This window comes from Papilio xuthus, unplaced genomic scaffold (assembly GCF_000836235.2).
Source record: "Papilio xuthus unplaced genomic scaffold, Pxut_1.1 DF824992.1, whole genome shotgun sequence".
Lineage (NCBI taxonomy): Eukaryota > Metazoa > Arthropoda > Insecta > Lepidoptera > Papilionidae > Papilio > Papilio xuthus.
This window is the reverse complement of record NW_013533657.1, coordinates 2091610-2110306: the sequence shown is the minus strand read 5'-3', so window position 1 is coordinate 2110306 and position 18697 is coordinate 2091610. Positions and strand designations below refer to the sequence as shown.

General features: G+C 36.5%; 3 protein-coding genes across 8 annotated transcripts in view; 2 read left to right on the top strand and 1 right to left on the bottom strand.

Annotated features, from left to right (window-relative positions):
- The window catches only part of LOC106126811 (inner centromere protein A), a 40089-nt gene extending 35671 nt beyond the window's left edge, over window positions 1–4418 (top strand). Inside the window, exons 1-7 of one of the 2 annotated variants that reach the window (XM_013324681.1) lie at window positions 339–448; window positions 543–605; window positions 803–1000; window positions 1698–1824; window positions 2144–2325; window positions 2446–2597; window positions 3218–4418. In XM_013324681.1, coding sequence (XP_013180135.1) covers window positions 392–448; window positions 543–605; window positions 803–1000; window positions 1698–1824; window positions 2144–2325; window positions 2446–2597; window positions 3218–3686 — 1248 coding nt within the window. In that variant the 5' untranslated portion in view covers window positions 339–391 and the 3' untranslated portion in view covers window positions 3687–4418. Of the gene's footprint in view, window positions 1–338; window positions 449–542; window positions 606–802; window positions 1001–1697; window positions 1825–2143; window positions 2326–2445; window positions 2598–3217 lie in introns of those variants that run through there. The other variant, XM_013324679.1, reaches the window with a different exon arrangement.
- Window positions 4419–5270: 852 nt separating this feature from the next.
- ND-SGDH (NADH dehydrogenase (ubiquinone) SGDH subunit) lies at window positions 5271–6577 on the bottom strand. The gene is given in 3 exon segments (NM_001312570.1): window positions 5271–5648; window positions 6083–6293; window positions 6406–6577. Coding segments are annotated over 3 exon segments (570 nt in total). The 5' UTR covers window positions 6558–6577; the 3' UTR covers window positions 5271–5441.
- A 367-nt stretch (window positions 6578–6944) lies between these two features.
- On the top strand, window positions 6945–18675 carry LOC106126785 (brefeldin A-inhibited guanine nucleotide-exchange protein 3). Of its 5 annotated transcripts, XM_013324639.1 has the most exons (25): window positions 6945–7083; window positions 7441–7607; window positions 8635–8768; window positions 9151–9270; window positions 9594–9771; window positions 10068–10197; window positions 10334–10513; window positions 10689–10787; window positions 10860–11087; window positions 11437–11673; window positions 11773–11825; window positions 11976–12138; window positions 12242–12356; window positions 12577–12744; window positions 12886–13057; window positions 13238–13361; window positions 13560–13737; window positions 13841–13982; window positions 14051–14261; window positions 14440–14533; window positions 14762–14914; window positions 14983–15189; window positions 15312–15485; window positions 15565–18213; window positions 18388–18675. In XM_013324639.1, the coding sequence occupies exons 2-25, from the start codon at window positions 7523–7525 to the stop codon at window positions 18598–18600; spliced, it is 6207 nt and encodes a 2068-aa protein (XP_013180093.1). In that variant the 5' UTR covers window positions 6945–7083; window positions 7441–7522; the 3' UTR covers window positions 18601–18675. The 5 variants fall into 5 exon arrangements, with proteins under 5 accessions (XP_013180093.1, XP_013180094.1, XP_013180095.1 ...); XM_013324640.1 differs by lacking the exon at window positions 6945–7083 and having other exon boundaries at window positions 7220–7607; XM_013324641.1 differs by lacking the exons at window positions 6945–7083; window positions 7441–7607 and adding an exon at window positions 9019–9076 and having other exon boundaries at window positions 8676–8768.
- The last annotated feature ends 22 nt before the right edge of the window (window positions 18676–18697 follow it).

Here is an 18697-nt window from a genome sequence, read left to right as displayed (position 1 = left end):
GGCCTCTAATCAACCGGGAGACGGTTATTGGAGGTTCCCGAGATATTAAAAATGTATGTATGTATACATAACCAGCGAACCCTCTATTTAGCTGAAAGTTGCAATTAATTACATACTTATAGGAAAAGAGAATTGCTTTTGTTTTTTTTTTTAAATTCGTCGACATTAATCCAGTATGTCTTTATATTCTGTTTCTATTTTAAAATAAAACATTTGAATTGTTGTATAAAAATTAAATTTAAATGTCATTAATGTCACGATATATATAATAATAAAGGTTAGATATTATATTTGTTGTACCTTTTATATTTTAATTCCAAGATAGTTAAGAGTTTTTTTTTAATTTATGAATCAAAAATAGTTGGTGCCTAAGTTTAAAAAGTAAACATAAATGCAAACTCCTAAGATCAATGTAAAACAACAATTCAAATTTATAATTGCTTATACGGTTAGTACGGTATTTGTTGCTAAAGAATGATGTAAAAATCGCTTTTGTTACTACAGGGGACCCTTACTTATAGCTTACTTTTCTTTATTTCCAGGACAAATTGCTCAATAAGCTAGAAGAAAACGAGCCCGAGTTAGCTTCATCTCCCGAAGAAGAAGTAAGTGTATTTTGTCCTTATCTTTTTAAATGATTTATCTATTAAATGTTTTGCATTTATGTTTATCAAAATAAGGTCGAATACTTATGGATGATTAACTGTAAGAACTGTTCAATTGATTTACAAACCAGAAAAAATCCATTCTTCAATATTAAAATATTTATGTTTTTTTTTTAATTTTATGGTTTACATTACAGTGTGTAATATGCGTGAACGCGAAAGCGACGATGCAGACATCGCCGTGCGGCCACCGCGTGGTCTGCCGGCGATGCTTCGTGAAGACCATTCAGATGGCAGTCAGCCAGCGCCTGCTGCCGCTGCGCTGCGTCATCTGTCGTGCCAAGATACTGCGTCTGCGCCAGGCGCCACGACTGGTCACCAGCAAGAGTTGGCAAGTCAGTACCACGTGTAAAACGTATAAAAACAATTGACTAAACTTCAGTTACTGTTATTCATTTGATCATATTTAGCTAGTCTATATTGTCGGGTATGAGCAGAGGGGAATAACGAGAAAGTATGGAATTCAGGCATTTTTGTACCATATTATGGCATGACTCAACCACACTTACTACGACAACTTACAGGCTGATTGCAGTCATCTCGTCTCTGTGCTAAAGAGATTAAAAAGGTCTGGGTCAAGAAATATAAAAAAGCATAGCATCGACGCATAAATCGAAATAAATTAAATAGTTATTTCGGTTAATGAAAATTTTACAGATCACGTTTCCGAAAAAAGTGTGTCACGGACAAATAAATATAAGACCTTGTGCGAAACTGAAAACTAATCATTTACTTTAGAGAATTTCTCCAAGCGCGCTTACAATTATGTAACATCATTCATTATATTTCTTCAAATTAAAATAATAAATAATGTATGAACTATTCAAATGCAAATTACAATTGGTAACAACATTTTTAATTACAGTTAAATATACAGCACGCCTATTACCGACCTTCATTGATATATATATACCTATGTATTATTGATATTAAAGACACGGTTCCATAATTTTATTTTTAAAACAATGATCATAATGAAGTGACAAACATATGCAACTCAGTCATGTATTAAAATATTAATCGAATGTACAGGTGTCGAGCTCCAGCGGCAAGTCGTGGGGCGTGCCAGGCTCTGTGTCTAGCTACTCTGTGGGAGCGCGCTCCGTACCCGCCTCTGCCTCGCTTTACTCCGTCACCAGCGGGGAATCCTCCCTTTCAGGTTAATTTATTTACTCCTAGTGGTGCTTTGAAGCTCGAGCTTAGTAAACGCTCTTCGTGTGTGTTAAGTGAATATTGTCATACCTCAAGATTATAATCAAAATATACGTTGAAATAAATGGCGCTAGTTGCCTTATTAACCTAATGTATATTATCTTGAATCAGCCACCTTTTTAAGCTTGTTGTAACAGTAGGAGAAACAAATCACCCTATTTATACTGCCGATAAAATAAATATTACAGAAAGGACAGATTAGCTCGTGTTATAAAGCTTCTACTAATTCCCATCCTATTGTTTCAATTTGTCAATTCGATATCCAGGAGTATCATCCGTTTCATCGAACAGCGGTGGCAATGTGAGCGGGTGCAGCACGAAGTTATGCGGGGGAGCAAAGTGCGGCGGTGCGTGCCTCGGTGCCATACCGCGCCCGCCCACAGCCACGCACAAGCCGCGACAACCAGCCTCTAATGCGCTGCGTCGCTCGCAGCAAAACAGCATGAAGGTACAATACGTTTACACTAAAACCGTCATGGATCTGTAAATTCTTACGGTTTCCCACATAAGGAAGACAGTATTACTGCAACACAGCACAGATCTAATTGTAGACATTTTTCGTTTTCAGGCTCGATTACAAGAATATCAGATGCACAGCTATACTGGTGGACCGGCGGGCGAGCCATCAGGCCGGCTGCCGCCAATAAGGGAGTTCCAGAGAGACTTCCGCGAGGGACGACGCGAGAGCGCCGTAGCCACGTGCGCCTCGACTAGGATAAGGTTGTTATCTGCATTTTTTTATATTACAATACTGGATCCGCCACGTAGAGTACCAACATCCTTAAACGGAAAACTTTCACGTTGAAAGCAGATCACAAAGATTGGCCTCTATGTCTTTCTCGTAGAAAGTTTTTCGATCGACTATTACTTTTACGAGCAATACCTTAAACTTATAATAAAATCTTGGGGTACCGTAAACTCTTGGGTTTCTATCATTTCTTCTGTGGCTATAAGTACCAGAGTTTGTTATATTTGTGGCGGGAGACTTGAAGGTTCACGTTTTTCGCAGTGTGCCACTGGAGCGCGGGGCACGTTAATGTACGTATTTAGTTTGTTTGCTCTAGTGAACAGATGTAAATACGATAGGCATTTGAAATAGTTTGTTTATTGTTTGTTTTTTATAAAAGTTCCTTTGAATAACCCGTAGTTTTAGATTTATATCGATAGCAATGAGTGTCCAAACTTTCGCTGTACTAAATACGCTCCAAATGTTCCGACGATATGCATGGTATTATAAAATGTGCATAAATTAAAAATTAATAACTTAAGATTAATATTTAACAATATTAAATCAAAAAATCAACATACAAAATTGACATTGTTCTCGTATTTTTTTACAGATGTGCCCAGAAAATAGTTACGCAATTAGAAACCTCTCCGCAGAAAGACAACCAACACTTCTTCCGACCTTTCAAGCCTTTGAATAAAGACGAAACCCCTAGATCTAGAGACCCAAGCAATGAGACTGATAAGAAAAAAGATAACCCCAAAGCAAAACCAAAAAAAGAAGAAAAGAAAAAGAAAGAAGACGAAAATACAAAATCTGGAGATAAAAGCAAGAAAGACGAAAACAGTGATAATAAGAAAAATGAAATAGCGGAGAGAAAGAAGGAAGAGAAATTACGACTTAAAGCTGAGAAAGAAGCGAAAAAAGAAGCTAAACTTCAAGCTAAGGAAGAGGAAAGACAGGCGAAGCTTCTAGCCAAGGAAGAAGAACGGCAAGCTAAATTATTAGCAAAAGAAGAGAAGAAGAAGGCAAAGAAAGAAGCTAAGTTAGCAGCACAAGCAGAAAAAGAGAAGGCGAAATGAAGATGTGGTTTTAAAATTTACAGTAGAAAAAACGTAGCCGTCTTTAGGTTTTAGATTTGAAATCGTTAATAAAGAATCGTAAATAGATTACTTCTAAGACTTTTCAAATGGCCATAACTTTTGATTGTGTTAGCAGTATTACTAAATTTCTTTTTAAATATTAAACAGAATATAACTCGATATGGATATTATTAAGATACAATTTTTAGTTATAAATTTAGCTGGTTTGCCATATTTTCTTCTTCGAATTGTTATATAATTAGAGTGTTGTATATAGTTTTAACTACGAAGTTAATATGAAAAGCAATCTAATTACAAGTAGTTGTCATAGTTGGAAACATACAAACTGCGAAGACTGAATGAACGGGATATTGAAATCATATCGTTATGTAATTTACTTATGTAACAATATTGTTAAGAGCTTTATTAATTGTTATATTTTTCGTATATTATTTTTCTGGATACTACTCGATAAAAGTTGCTGCCAGATTTAAAAATGGACTGGATAAAAAATGTTATAAATCTTATAATTAAGTAATTTATAGTTTACAATTTTAAGTTAACCAAGCAATTATTTGAGATAAAATTGTTTTATATTTAAATTTAGAATTAATTCACAGGCATTAATTTAAGTAATAGTGCATGCTGTAACTTTTACTCTTCAAATATATTTAAAATAAATTATTTTAGTTAGCTATTCATATTATCATAAAATTTCCAATTTTATTGATTAACTAAAACCTATGATTCAGGTGAGTTCCCCTAAGGAAGACCGGCAAGAATTTATCAGGATAAAATTGAAGTTTTAAAAGTGAACGAAGAAACTTAGATGAAGAATGTTGGCAATAACAAGCAATAGCAGGGGATTCAATAAAACCAGTAATATTTTAAGGGGGAACCACTGATCTAAACAATTAATCTGAACGCATGTAACTTAGAGACATTATTGATATAAAAGGTCGGAATGTAGAATCATATCAATTCACATTACAACTAGATAAGTGTTGACATTTTATAAAATTTCCATAAGCCGGAAAGAATTGTCAATCGTTAGAATTTCCTGTAAATTAAATAACAATGTTACCATAACCTGTGTTTTCTTTGCCCTTTCAATAAAAAAATACAGACGTATTTAGAACCTTCTGATTCTTGAAGTCGGTTAAAAAATAATTTCCCTTTCTGATTCTAATTTCCCATTAAAAAATAATTACCTACCCAACAATTACTAATTTTACTATAACAAAGAAGTATAACAATTACTAAAATATATAATTTGCTTTTAAAATTCCATAAAATAATTAAAATACTGTCAAAACAGTACCATTTAATTCCCTTTCTTAGGTAAATGCATACTCTACACAAGAAAAAAGATTATTCTTTAAGAATTAATCCTAGTACTAGCAAAAAATTATATGTTCAGAGCTTCTACTATTTGTTAATGCTAAAGTGAGCTAATATTGCGTTGGCACTGAATGTATTAACCCTTTACTGCCAATGAATATTGCAGTGGGTTATGAAACACATCTAGTTATATATTTAAAACTTAAGTGCTTATTATATTTTTAATAACTTGAGGAAATGATAAAAAGTTAACATAATCATTTATTTTTGGTTTTATATTCACAAGAAACATGAACTAAGGTATGCAGAATAAATATAATTAAACAATAAAACTTTTATTTATCTACAAGAGCACATTGCAGGATACACTTGATCACTAAATACATCTACACCGGGTTCAAGCTCCAAGTTGTCTTAATCTTTAACATCATCACCAAGACGGTTGTAGATTTCATCACCAACTTGTTTGTTTATACGTAGGTATTTGTTGACCATCGGTCTGTAGTAATATGCTTGATAGTCTTGACGTTCAGACATCTTTTTAATTATCTCCTTCTCCAAAGCACGGAGTTTTATTTTTTGATGCTCTTCATCAATGAAGTGCATAAATTTTTCGTAATCCTATAAATGGTAAACATTGTTTTGATTAATATGAAATAGATAATTTTTATTCACAACATAGTTTTCATGACAAGAGCATTTATACTTTGGAAAATTATGGACTTTGAAATATAAATAATTTCTGTTAATAACTTTAATGTTAAAGTAAAAAGTACATATGTATTATGTGCATGTCAAAATCTTGTTTTTCAATTATCACGGAAATGATAGGTTTCCTGTACATGTGAGTAGGAGTTGCTCCTTTTCCTCTCTTTATCCCTCCTTCCAGTCATAACCAGCATGTTACTTCTCAATTTTAACTATCACTTGACCATTATTGTAATTTCAATTAGACATTTAATAAATTATAGATAATGAAAGAAAAGAGTCTGAGAAAAAACTGCAGTCGATGAACTATAATCTCCATTATTTGTTAGTAATATGTAAAAAATTACCTGCTGTGGATCATTGTGGATATAGCGAGCAATAAACCTCGTTATTGGGTGACGATGATACTCCCAATATTTTGGTGTGTAATCCTTAGGAATAGGCTCCAGTTGAGCCGGACCAATAAAAACATTGGTGTAAAAAATTATAGCAGTCACGGGAATCAAGCCGATCATCGCATAATAATGCAACATGTCCTTGAATTTGTGCCATTGCCATCTGTAAAAGCATTTTAAAGTCGAAAGAGACAGGCGTGTTACCAAATTAGAACATAAAATAATATTCCTTTAATAAAATTGGTTAGGTAATCATTGCGTCTGGAATGACATACCTCGATGGTTGTAGTGCCATAACCTTATGGCCATGGTCACCGTTAAATATTTTGCTGGTGGAAAAATTCACATTTTGTCCTTTAAACGGTATTGACTTGTTTTTAAATAAATTGATGCCAAAAGATCGACCTAAACCACTCCAAGAAACCATTTTTCTATTATGGTTGAAAGGGTGACAAATGACAAATGGTTGATGTTGATGGTTTGTGTCAATTGAAAAGTCTTATTGACCAAAGACTATAAAGCGACTTTAGTAAATCGAAGTATCGATTTGTGAAACATCGATTTGATTAACATTATTCCTTGATTACCCCAGTTAAAATCAAGTTTTAATTTGTCATTGCTGAAAAAAACTTAGTAAGGTCACTTTTTTAGGTAATGGTGATAATTATACTCACAACTATTTAATAGAAATACTATTTATCCGTAAAATAAATCGATTTGTAAATATCCGTAACAAGTACTGAACGAATATAAACTTTATATTATAAACATGTTAATGATAAAGTACAAATGTCAAAGAAATAGCAGGAAACAACTTATTAGTTGGTTGGTTTAAATGGCAATGAAATAAAATAAATAATTTTGATAATGCGATGCAAAAAATTAGCAACAAAATATTATCGAAAACACAAATTATGGTTACTTCAAGCTAATAAAATGATCTCGATGCGCTAGTAAATAAAATTACTCATTTAGTAAAATTTATTACTATATTGATAATTTCCTAAATTTTATTTAAGTAGTTATGAAAATACATATTTTAATTTAGCCAATAACGACGTTATTTTAGTAAACTACATAGCTTTGACATTATTATGTATTTACTACCTGTTGATTCTAAAAAAAAACTATGAGGTTAGAATACAAGTATAGAATAAGAGTATTGATTTTCTCACTGAGCATGCTCAGTGCTCACAGCTGCGTACTGTATGAGCTAACTACTGATAAGTCTTTCAAACACCCACTCGTATGGAAGCGTCGACTGGTGTAACCCACGAAATTATCAATTTACTGTAAAAAAATATTTTTAGGGTTTAACTAGTTTTATTATTGCACAAGTTACTTTCCAATAGACTATCTCGCCATTCAATATGTTTTGTTTGTGCGATTGATATGGAGGAACTGTTACAAGACATATTCAAAGAAGCTACTGGACCAAAGTTAATAGCACTCAAGAAGTCATGTCAGGAAGCACTGGGTATGTAATTATTGATAGAACATATATTTAATAAAAGTTTAAAAGGAAAAGTACAACATAAAATGAATGAAAGAATGGAAAATTTGTGAATGACTGATTATTTACGCCTACGCATTTGACAATAAAACTATTTTTATTTATTTTTATTTTAAAGCGTTTATTTATAATACTTGAATGGCAAATTATGATGTTTAATATTATGGTTTTCTCAGAAGTGTCTTACTTACCTGATCGTTATGTGCACCGCGTCTTCCTCGATATGTTTTTATGTGTAACTGAACGACAATATTTAGTTAATGATCGAAAAGAGTTTATTCTCTTGGGCAAAAAAGGACAGTCGTACGAGTGTTGTTCCAAGCGATCGTATCTACACCACTATGGCAACATCTTTTTTATTTTGCACCTACCGCTGTAGCTGCGCCCTAATAAAATCAATATTTTGCATTAATGTCAATGTGTACCTGCAAAGACGTAACAAAAATAATAAAAGATATCTAAATTTCGTCGAAATAAGTGCAGTCTGCAACGCACATCTGCATTGTTTCGCGGCGTCACCTTGACATTATCGATATTCTAGGTACACTTTGGAGCTTTTCTTACTTTTTATTTTACTCTTGCTTACTTTTTATTGATCGCTTGTGATCGCTAAGGGGCAAAATCCATACTATATTTTACCTTCATATTGGTTGTTTTTTAATCCCTAAAGGCTAATATCTACAGCTGTGCGCACTTCTTATTTATCTAGCTAAAAAGTTTTGTAACGATTCACGTAAAATAATCTCAATAATAAGTATCATGACTTGTAGTGTTATTATCAAAGCTACTGCTATGTTCCTTATAGAATTTTCTTAGAAGAAATAGATCAACAATGAAAAAAACAAGGCCTATAACAATGTATAGACGATTTCGCGTCATTTAGATTCGTGATGTGATTGAAGAGTGTGAATTTAGGAATATTAGTGATATATTCACTAAATTATAGCCCCTGCTGGTATTACTATAAACTTAGTTTAATGTTTGTTTTCAGAAGTACTTTGTATACAAGAAAGCAATGGGCGGAGGGCGTCGCACGAGGTGCGGCGCGCCTGCCTTCTGCCGCTGCGGCTGGCGCTCGAGACCAAGCGCCCCCGCCTCGTCGCATACGCGCTCCAGGGCTTTCATGTAACTACCCTTCAGCTTAAATCTACCCACCTACAACACAATCCTTTACACTGACGAAATATTCACTTAACCAGCAATTACATGTAATTTAACGTTAAAGAAGTTTTGACACGAAAATACTGACATCACAACTAGTTTTTGATAATGTTTTTGCAGTTCAAACTTACTTTTATAATTGTTATGACGTAAATTCTTTTGTACTTTACACAAGTAAATCGCTATGACGTCATTAGATTGCTCTCCCTTTCAGGAGTTTTTCAACTGCGTCATAGCGAATTTAGTTTGTATGACGCATCACGTTTCTTTACGTAAGTGCTTTTTTTGCAGTTTTTATTTTTAAAAATAAAAACAAGAATACGCAGTGACTAAACTTTGTTATCAGAAAATACTTCGCGATGATCGATTCCACCGAGGAATTGAACCCGAAGATGACTCACTATGGATGCCCTCGCAGCTTCTGTGTGCTACCTCCTCGGTTATGTACCACTTACCAGACACTCAGGTAACCGTAACATTCATTTCACGTCTTCCGTCTTTTAAGGACTCTACTGTAGAAATACATAATAGACCATAAAAAATACAACACAATTTTTTAATATTAATGGGAGGCAAACTAGCAAACGGCCACCTGAATTCGCTGAAATAACGAGGCAACCGCTGCTTATATCCGCAATTGCAAATTCTTTGCCTACCTTTAATCCACAAAGGAGAGGGCGTAAAGAAATAGAATATTTCCCCTTGTCAAATCTACATCCCTTTCCATCCTTGCCTCATAAGAAAAGGATGGGAAGAGAATAAAGCATTTGGTTTTTGTGGTATGTTCAGGTGCAGATATTCCGCATGTACTTGTCGTTGGCGCTTTCCCCGCGACGCACGCTCAATGGGCGGCTCTGCGTGTGGGCGTGCGGCCGGTGCGGCGAGGCGGCTGGCGCAGCACCCCAGGTCGCCGCCGCAGCTAGAGCGGCCGCAGCACAGGCCCTACGCGCGTACTGCATGCAACTCGGTAAAACTATATTTTTATCATCTATACTGCGTTCTCTGCTATATTTTTACCATAGATAAACTGAATAATTTTCACTAAAAACCGGATAATCCTAAACATTTCCGGTGAAATACTTTTTGACACATAACAATATTTCACGGAATACACGAATTTTGTAACATAATGTTTGTTTATGTCATAATTTTAACAAAAAACAAAAATTTAAATTCAGCATTGGATAGAAAAGAGATTTATATTGATTTTTAGCATCAGCTTTCAAAGAATACAGTATAGTCATCTCATAGACTTTATTACAGACGAAGAATGTCAAGAATTGCTCTCCGAAGGTTCCCCAGTTGGCAGGAATCATATTGTGGCAGTGGGATGCTACAGTGAAGTGATTCCTGTCATACAATATCTGTGTAGCCGTTTATCTGAGACACAAATGTAAGTAACTGAAATATTTTGCATAATTTTCATATTTATCTTTGCATAAATAATGTCACTCTTATAATTGTTAAGTGGTGCCTAGCACGCTTACCTCGTGTAGTAAAAACAGAGATACGCAATGGTTTTTTTCTAGGATTCCGAAGCAAAATCCATTAGCCCTGTTCTTTCTTGACTGCCTGTTGACGCTGATGTCCTGCCTTTCGGAACGCGTCAGCGGAAACTCGCACTTCACCGCTTTCCTCTGGCAGAAGTTCTGTCCCTCTCTCATCTCATTCCTCGGAACGCCAAAGGTCGACAAGAATATTAAAGCTAGGTAAGTTAGAGACGTTTAGGCATTCATCTGCATTAGCAAAGTTTCAATCAATCTAGTTGCTATTAAAATTTGAAAGGAAATTCGGTTACAGATTGTTTTTTAATATTTCAATAACAGTATCAATGTTTACTGACCTGCTTCTATTTTTAATTGCTAATTAACACTCATATATCAGGGAGCACGACGGCCACTTAGTGGATGATTCAGGAAGGGGATCCGGCGCCCTGGTCTGCGCACCTAGCTTCAACAGTAAGCAAGCTAAAGCTATTTATAGGTAATATATTTATCTATATCTTTATTTATTCACAACTTGCTTTCACTATATGTACTTAATACATTACTACAGCATAGCGAACCAATTAGTTCGTTTAGTGGGATCGATCTCGAACTTGCGACCGGTTCTGGAGGCGCTCTACCATCGCATGTTACTGTACCCACCTGTACCACACCGCGTGGAACCGCTCAGGAGCGCAAGAGAACTGCTGCAGAACCCCAAACGTCTAGCTCAGCTCATGCTCATGAGGAAACCAGATCATCCGGAAAGACATAGCGATGATATGGCTATCGTACGATTGTAAGTTGACTTTCATATGTAGTAGAAAATATCTGGTGAAATATGTTTCGTGGTACAAGTCTTCTTGCTTTAGGTACATCTCTACTTTTGAAGATTGGACATCAGTACAACTAACTATTATCGATCGTGTGGCAAGCGAAAAAAATCTTGGTACGAGGGCTTGAATAAAATCTTCTAGAAAACTGTTTCTTGAATTCATTACTTCACCAAACTGTTTGATTTGGATTCAATCAATTTGTGAACATAGTTTAATTATTATGTTAATATTTTCAACTCCTTCAACAAAAGAATAAGTAAGTATTTCCTTCTTTTTATGAAACTACTTAATGTATTCTTCAATTTCTTGTAGGATAATGGATGGCATAGAAGACTGCGGTCGCAGTGGTAACCCAGAAGTGGTGGCGGCTGCTGTAGAATGCGTCGTCTCATTGCTAGATGCTCTCGAGAAGCTTTGCTCCGGCGCCATCGAGTATATATCTCCTGATGTTGCCACGCTCCTATTAGAACAGTGGCCTAAACTACAAGACGCCGACTATACTGGGCCACTGACCTATCAGACTTTGGCTAGATTGCCAAGTCCGTATCGGTAAGCAAGTCCTATAATGTAGTCAACAATTTTTCAAACAAAGTTATTTATAATTCTTTTATGCGATAAATAAATGAATGTTTGTATCTCTTGTTTCAGAGATGTTGTTGCTGTATTACAAAGCAATGAAGAAAAGCAACACGATTCTTCAGGTATTTGAATGATTTTAGTATATTTTTCATCAACACAAACCTTTTACCTTATTTTTATATGATAAAGCTACATAATGTAATCATTACGGTTTATTCTTTGTTTTTTTTTATTATCAATATCGAAACTAAGCAATGTTTCTTCATCTACAGATACGTCTGGTCCGGAAAACAATAGTTCAGACGAGGGCGAGGCTGACTCTGACGCTGACAACGTGTTCCTGCCGACGCGCGCCACCCGGCCCTCGCCCAGCAAAGCCAACGATCCCTTCACTGATAAAACTAAAGCAGTGCCTAAGACATTGAACCTCGGCAGGTGAGAATCTATATAATTACAATGTTATTTGAAAATTGTCAATTCGACTCTTTTACGTGATGTTTTATGAGAAATATCATTACTTCTTCATAATTATTTTCAGATGCACAATTACCGAATGTAACGTAGACCTGGAGAGACACAATGCGAGGCAATTTGTAAAGACGTTACAGAACTCACTGCTGCCCAAGATTATTAATCTGAGGACATGTATAGAGGTTAGCTACTAGAGTTAGAAGTAAATTTACGTTGTCGGAATCATCGAATAGTATTAGTATGAAAAAATCCTAACTCTTGGTCATCATTGCCATTTTATGTGACTAGTAGACCACGATCCATCATCTCTACATCTCGCATACCTGTATTTTTTATATTTTCTATCTAATCATAAGATATTAACATCTTTTTACACACAAAAGTATTTACTGTAACAATCAGGTGGATGAGGCGATGCAAGATTTTGCGTCTAAGTGCTGTGCACATAACGCATCGCAGCCGCCAGCCACCGCGTGTATCATGAATGCGGACGGCGTCTACCTCGCCACATACGCCGCACTTTTGCTCACGCTCCGACAGAGGCGCATCAACTATTACAATGAACCTAATGTAAGCTATACATAAATATATTTAATTTCATCTAATAACGTAGAGGTAGAAATGGATGACAAACGAGGAACATCTAGGATTTATAGATTAAGTCATAAAATATTATCGATAATTTATTTTTACAAACATTTTTTCCACCAGAAAGTTCAAGTTCCTTTAACAGAAGATGAGTTCGTGGAAGAAGTTCAAGGTAGCGGCGTGCTGGTGTACTTGTCTGCCACATGGCTTCGAGAACTCTACCAGCAAGTCCTCGCCAACGACTTACTAAAGGATATCCCCACCACTGACCATCCTCTTATACATTTACTGTCTGGTAAGTTATCAATTGGTGAACAGCAAGGAAAAATGCTATGAATCACAAATATATAAGAATTCAAACAAAATAGGACTACTACTATACTTATTTACCAATTTAGTATCTTGAAAATTTGTTCAAGTGTAATAGATGATATAAATCTGGTACTTCATAGCCTGTTTATGTTGCGGTGTGCAGATCTGGGCGGACTGGAGCAGAGCCCGGTGATGTCTGACTGGCAGCGGCTGAAGGAGGTGTCGCGATTGTACAGCGGCACTGACGACACGCCGCAGCACCAGGCTAGCTTACGCTGGGCTAGAAGGTATACCAATATCATTACTAATTTAAGAGATTTCTTCCTGAGGTAGCAATCTACAGTTGTCACATCTTATCAAGATCAATCAATATCAGATGAATCGATAAATTGCTTGACCATTTTGACCAATTTAAGAAATTCATACTTAATTACATAGCAAATGTTACAACGATGTGAAAATTTGGTATACAATTCTTTACACAGGATCCTGACTTGCATCTGGGACTCCATGGTGACAGTACTCAGTGTGCCACTGACGGGCTACAGGAACAGGAAAGACAAGCTTCACGGCATCATATCCAAGAAGATTCACACCTTCGGCAAGAGGAAGAGGATTGCTTGGGAGGGACTCACTATACAGTGCTTAGAAGGACTTCACAAGGTATTTTTTAATTTAAAAGCTTCGTCTATTCATCAATATTTTTTTTCACTTCTTCTCTTGTATTATTTTTTGCGTGCTAAAAAACACGCTTTTCCTTTTTTAGGCTGCCAGGATCAGTAACACTTTGAGCTTACAAAACCGCTGCAGCAGTATTCTAGCACTGTTGGCCAACTCCGCAATATCCCAACCGCCCAACGGCAAGATCTTGGCAACGCATGCTCTATCACTTGATATACTGATCACAGGTAAATGATGTGAATCATTGTCTTCGTAAGTATTACCACCAAACTATCTATTCTGTTTTTTTCTCTAGGTGGTTTGGAGCTTGGTTCCAAAGCCCCAGAATGTTGGGAGCATATATTTGGCGCTTGCCACTATGTGTCCAGCCTCGAACACACGCTATTTGGGCAGCAGGGCAATAACGCTACGCCCATCGTGACTGTGCAGACCGGCCGCAACAAGACCGTCTCCGTGCTGCAAGCGGACGCCAAGCTCGCCCTCGACGCCAAAGATGATGAGACTTGGTATCTTCTTACATTAGCAGCAAGATTTAACAGCAAATCTTGGAAATAGTGTTAATTAAAGGAATAAGCTTATAATGCCATGCCATTAAGAAAACAATAATAAATGCAAGATAACATATACATACAAGAACGAGTAAATGTTAAGGATGGAAGACTAATTTAATTTCTTTTTTTCCAGTGTGGATGTTTTCAATTTTTTGCAACCAGTGATGGAGAACAATTTTAACAGCGACATGTCTGTGGCTAAAATTGTTGAGACGTGTCGACAGGAGGTAAGCCTCGTAATATATGTTTTTCAGAATATGGAAATAATTTGTTATTATTGCTTTAATCATAGCATACATAGCATATTTTGTATGCTATGATTAAAGCAGCTTTTTTTTCTTCTCATTTGTATTTACTTACTTTACCAAAAAAAGTCTGGTAGGGTTATACAAAAAAGTGCAGTCATTAATTTTAATACCAATCAAAGCACTAGCCAATGATCTACTTTAAAACAGGGAGGTAACGTGATATCGGGTGCGGGAGCAGCGCGCGTTTGCTGCGCGCTCGCAGCAGCCGCGGACACTCTGTTCACGCGCCTGGCCGCAACTACCACACTACCGGCGCTAAGAGCAGCGCTACAGCGGCTGGTAGCCCACCAACATCGACTGGTGAGCTTCGCTGCTGACTGTTCTAATAGCCGACATAGCAATTCTAATAATTGATTTCTTTTTTGCAGTTATTCTCATCGTGGGAGCAGGACGTGGCCAATAATAACTCGGTATGGTGGCGCCGGGGTGCACGTGCGGGCGGAGCTGGCGGCGGAGCGGAGGCAGCACGAGCTCTGTGCCGTGCCGGCGACGTGGCACTGCGCTGTCTGCGCGCCGCGCGACCCCTCGCACACCGCATGGCGATATGGACTGTCGTCGGACCACATTTCATGCAGGTAATATTTATTAATATCGACGATCCGCCAAGATAGATAAGTCATAATAATAAATCAAGGAAGAAGCAGAATTTATGACAACATGTAGTTCGAAAAAATCTCCGACGGTTAAATTTTTTCAGGCGGCCTGTCACAAAGATATTCAAATATCCAGTCTTGCTATACAATGTTTACATGACTGTGCGACGACTCTGCTCAACCAACAAGTAGAACTTCCTCATTTTCACTTTAACGAGGCTCTGCTCAAGCCTTTTGAAAATTTACTTTGCCTAGAACTGTGCGATGACGATATTCAGGTAAGATTCATAACATAAACAATTTATAATTACTTCTTTTTACTTTACATCTGTCTTCATGTTTGGTTTCATTTTGCAGGAACAGATTATTTCTTGCATTTGCGAGTTTGTAGAAACGAATCGAATGGAAATTAGGTCTGGATGGCGTCCCCTTTTCAATACATTACGCGCTGCAAATAATTCAAATCAATATTCTGCAATTTTGGAAATATTCAAGGTCTTCCTGAATACGGACAATACGTTGGTCTTCGCCAATGCGGCCTTAGATTGCATACTATGCCTCTTAAGTCATATAAAAGGTCTACACTTTGAAGAAGTACAAGCGACAGAAGTGAAATCGAAAAAAGTATCTACGCCGCCACAGCCGAAACCAAGTTTGAGTCTTAAATTTTCAAAAAACAGTAGGTTTATTCCACTTAGTGAAGAAAAATCCGAAAAAGTCATCGTGGATATGTGTCGGGAAGCACTTCTTCATTTGGAAAGCTGCGCAGATATCCTAACCATGATGTACAATATGCCAAAGTGTCCTATTTTCAACACGGGCAATAGAATCAAGGGGGATATGCCACTCTCGGTCGTCGATCCCATTATACCGAGTGGTTCACTAGATGTAACCAAATACATCACCAACGACAATTTTGAAGAAGAATTGATATCGTACAGAAAACTATCGACAAGTTTGCACCCATCGAATACCACGAATACCTGTCTGTTGAAACTAGATAAGCCCAGTAACATACTTAAAGTATGGTATGTACTAATTGAAGGTTTGATATCAGCAACAGTGGTATGCTCAAAGAAGAACCAGCCAGCCGCGATGGAAACACTCTTCAAACTGTTGAAAAACACCGCGGATGTGCCCGGCACTCATTTTGGTCTGCACTGTATCAATCATTTATTGTTGCCAACGGTACAAAACTGGCTTAGGCAAATCGCCAACGTCAATACTCATTGGGACACCATCATGCCCAATTTTAAACAGTGCTGTGGTATGACAACAGATACCATTGTTGTATTTTTACATCAATTGCAACAAATCAACATCGAAAGGTCCACTACCGATGAAAATAATGAAGTCATTGACATAGAACCCATAGAAAATGCTGAAGCTAGTTTTGCTTTGAAGCAGATAATGTTAATCTTGGTAGAGTGTATAGCGCAGCCGCAAGAGCCGATTGCTAGATTGGGAGCGTCTTGCATAAGACACATAATATTAACATCAGGGCATTTACTGACTGACAATCAATGGGAAATCGTATGCACTAGTCTGCATAGAGCTTGTAATGTAAGTTTGAGCCCTCTGAAACAAATAACATATGCTTTCAAAGAAAATTCAAACAGTTTTTATGGAGACTTGGCCATGGTGAAAGTTGCAGCGAGACGCGATTGCTCGGTCAATGACAACGTAAGATTACATGCGATGGCACAACAAGTATTTCTGACTGATCAGTTGAGAGGAGATAACAATGTAAAGCCTAATACCAAAAACACTAATCAAAATCAAATGTTGATTGATGATCGTAGTTACATTTTCCTTATTTATCTTCAAGACTCTATGAACTCTTTAAATCCTGAATTGTACACGGTCAGAATTCCTTACCGAGGGCTAGTCGTGGGTTTGCTTGCTCATCAAATACTTATACAAATTATAGCAACAGTCCTTATACAAGCATCATCAGACGTATTTCAAGGAATCAATAATATACTGCTAGAAAGCTTGAAAACTGGTTCCAGTGTTTGTAATTACAGATTCTTCTTGAATAAAGATAATATCGATCTACTTCTGAAAAGTTTAGAGATGTCTTATGTGCGAGCTATGCAATTTGATTTACGACCTGGACTGAAATTTTTAGTTCAGAAAGTATCTAATTTGGATCACGCTGCTAACCTTTACAAGCAAACGACATCTTCGTGGTTGATAAAAATTATAGCACTTACTGAAATATTCTTCAGCGGTGTCTATACTTACAAACTGAAATCGAATGATATAGCAATAATTTTGAACAATTACACATCGTCTCTTAATTTGACTCTCGAATACGACAGATTTGTGAGAAAAATATTTGATTTAAAAGCAACATGGGAATTACTATGTAATAATTTCATGAGACACGCAGGCAATGTGGCAGATTATGATGAAATAGACAACAGCAGAGACCGTTTATCCTGTAGTTCCATAGACAGCGAATCTTCATCAAATAATTACGAGCATTACTATGCTCAGGAAGCGTCTGATGATCCTGAACCCTCGCTAAATAATTCTGATAATGAAAACATCAACGATGGAAATGCTGAAGAGGATACTTCTGATAAACCGAGGCCTTTTACATTTGCTGATTTTAAAGCGAATGCTAGCAAAGTCACTAATGACACTGTAACGAAAAATCAAACTAATGGTTTTGATAACAATCAAGAAACCATAACATCAAATGGCGAGTCCCCAATTAATTGCGAAAAAGTTGATAAAACTCAAATGGATAAAAACAGGCGTGAACTTATAGAAGGTATCACACATAGATCAGTCAACAATAATCCAGAAAATGGACAGAGTCCTGAGAACAGTAAAGTTGGAAGCACATCGAGTGATGTCAGCAACCATGCGCGCAAAGTTAACATCACAATATGCGACGGACCGGGCTTTGAAAAGACAAAGTCTACTGAACCTATCATTCCACCACAGCCCGTGCCTCCGGAGATCGAGCAACAAAGAACTCTAAGCATAAATAAAGTAAGCATTTAACATTTCAGTAGACGTAATATTTTTTCTTTAAAACATTTATATCTTGACTCTGATTGAACCTGAATAAACTGCAGATTTCTCAGAGAGATCTGCAGAGTTAACTCTAAGTTCTACATGATATTTTCTGCTACTTACGAATTTAATGTAAATATATTTTTGCAGGACATGGACGTAAGACGTTCAAGCTTGCAGAGCATACTAATGGCATACCTAGAACTGGTCTTGACGTTCCCACTGGAGAGGTTCCAACTCGTGAGCCCAGTACTCAACGACGGTTTCCTACAACTCGCCAAAACCATCACCGATTCCCAACTATTGGATAGAATTAATATATTTTTCGATAAAAAAGACATAACGGAATTTAATTATAAGTAAACATTTAATTGTGATAATTCACACTAATATCGTTAACATATAATCCTCTTTGTTCAGTGTTATCTTCAAATAAAACTACGCTATCGATATTATAGTT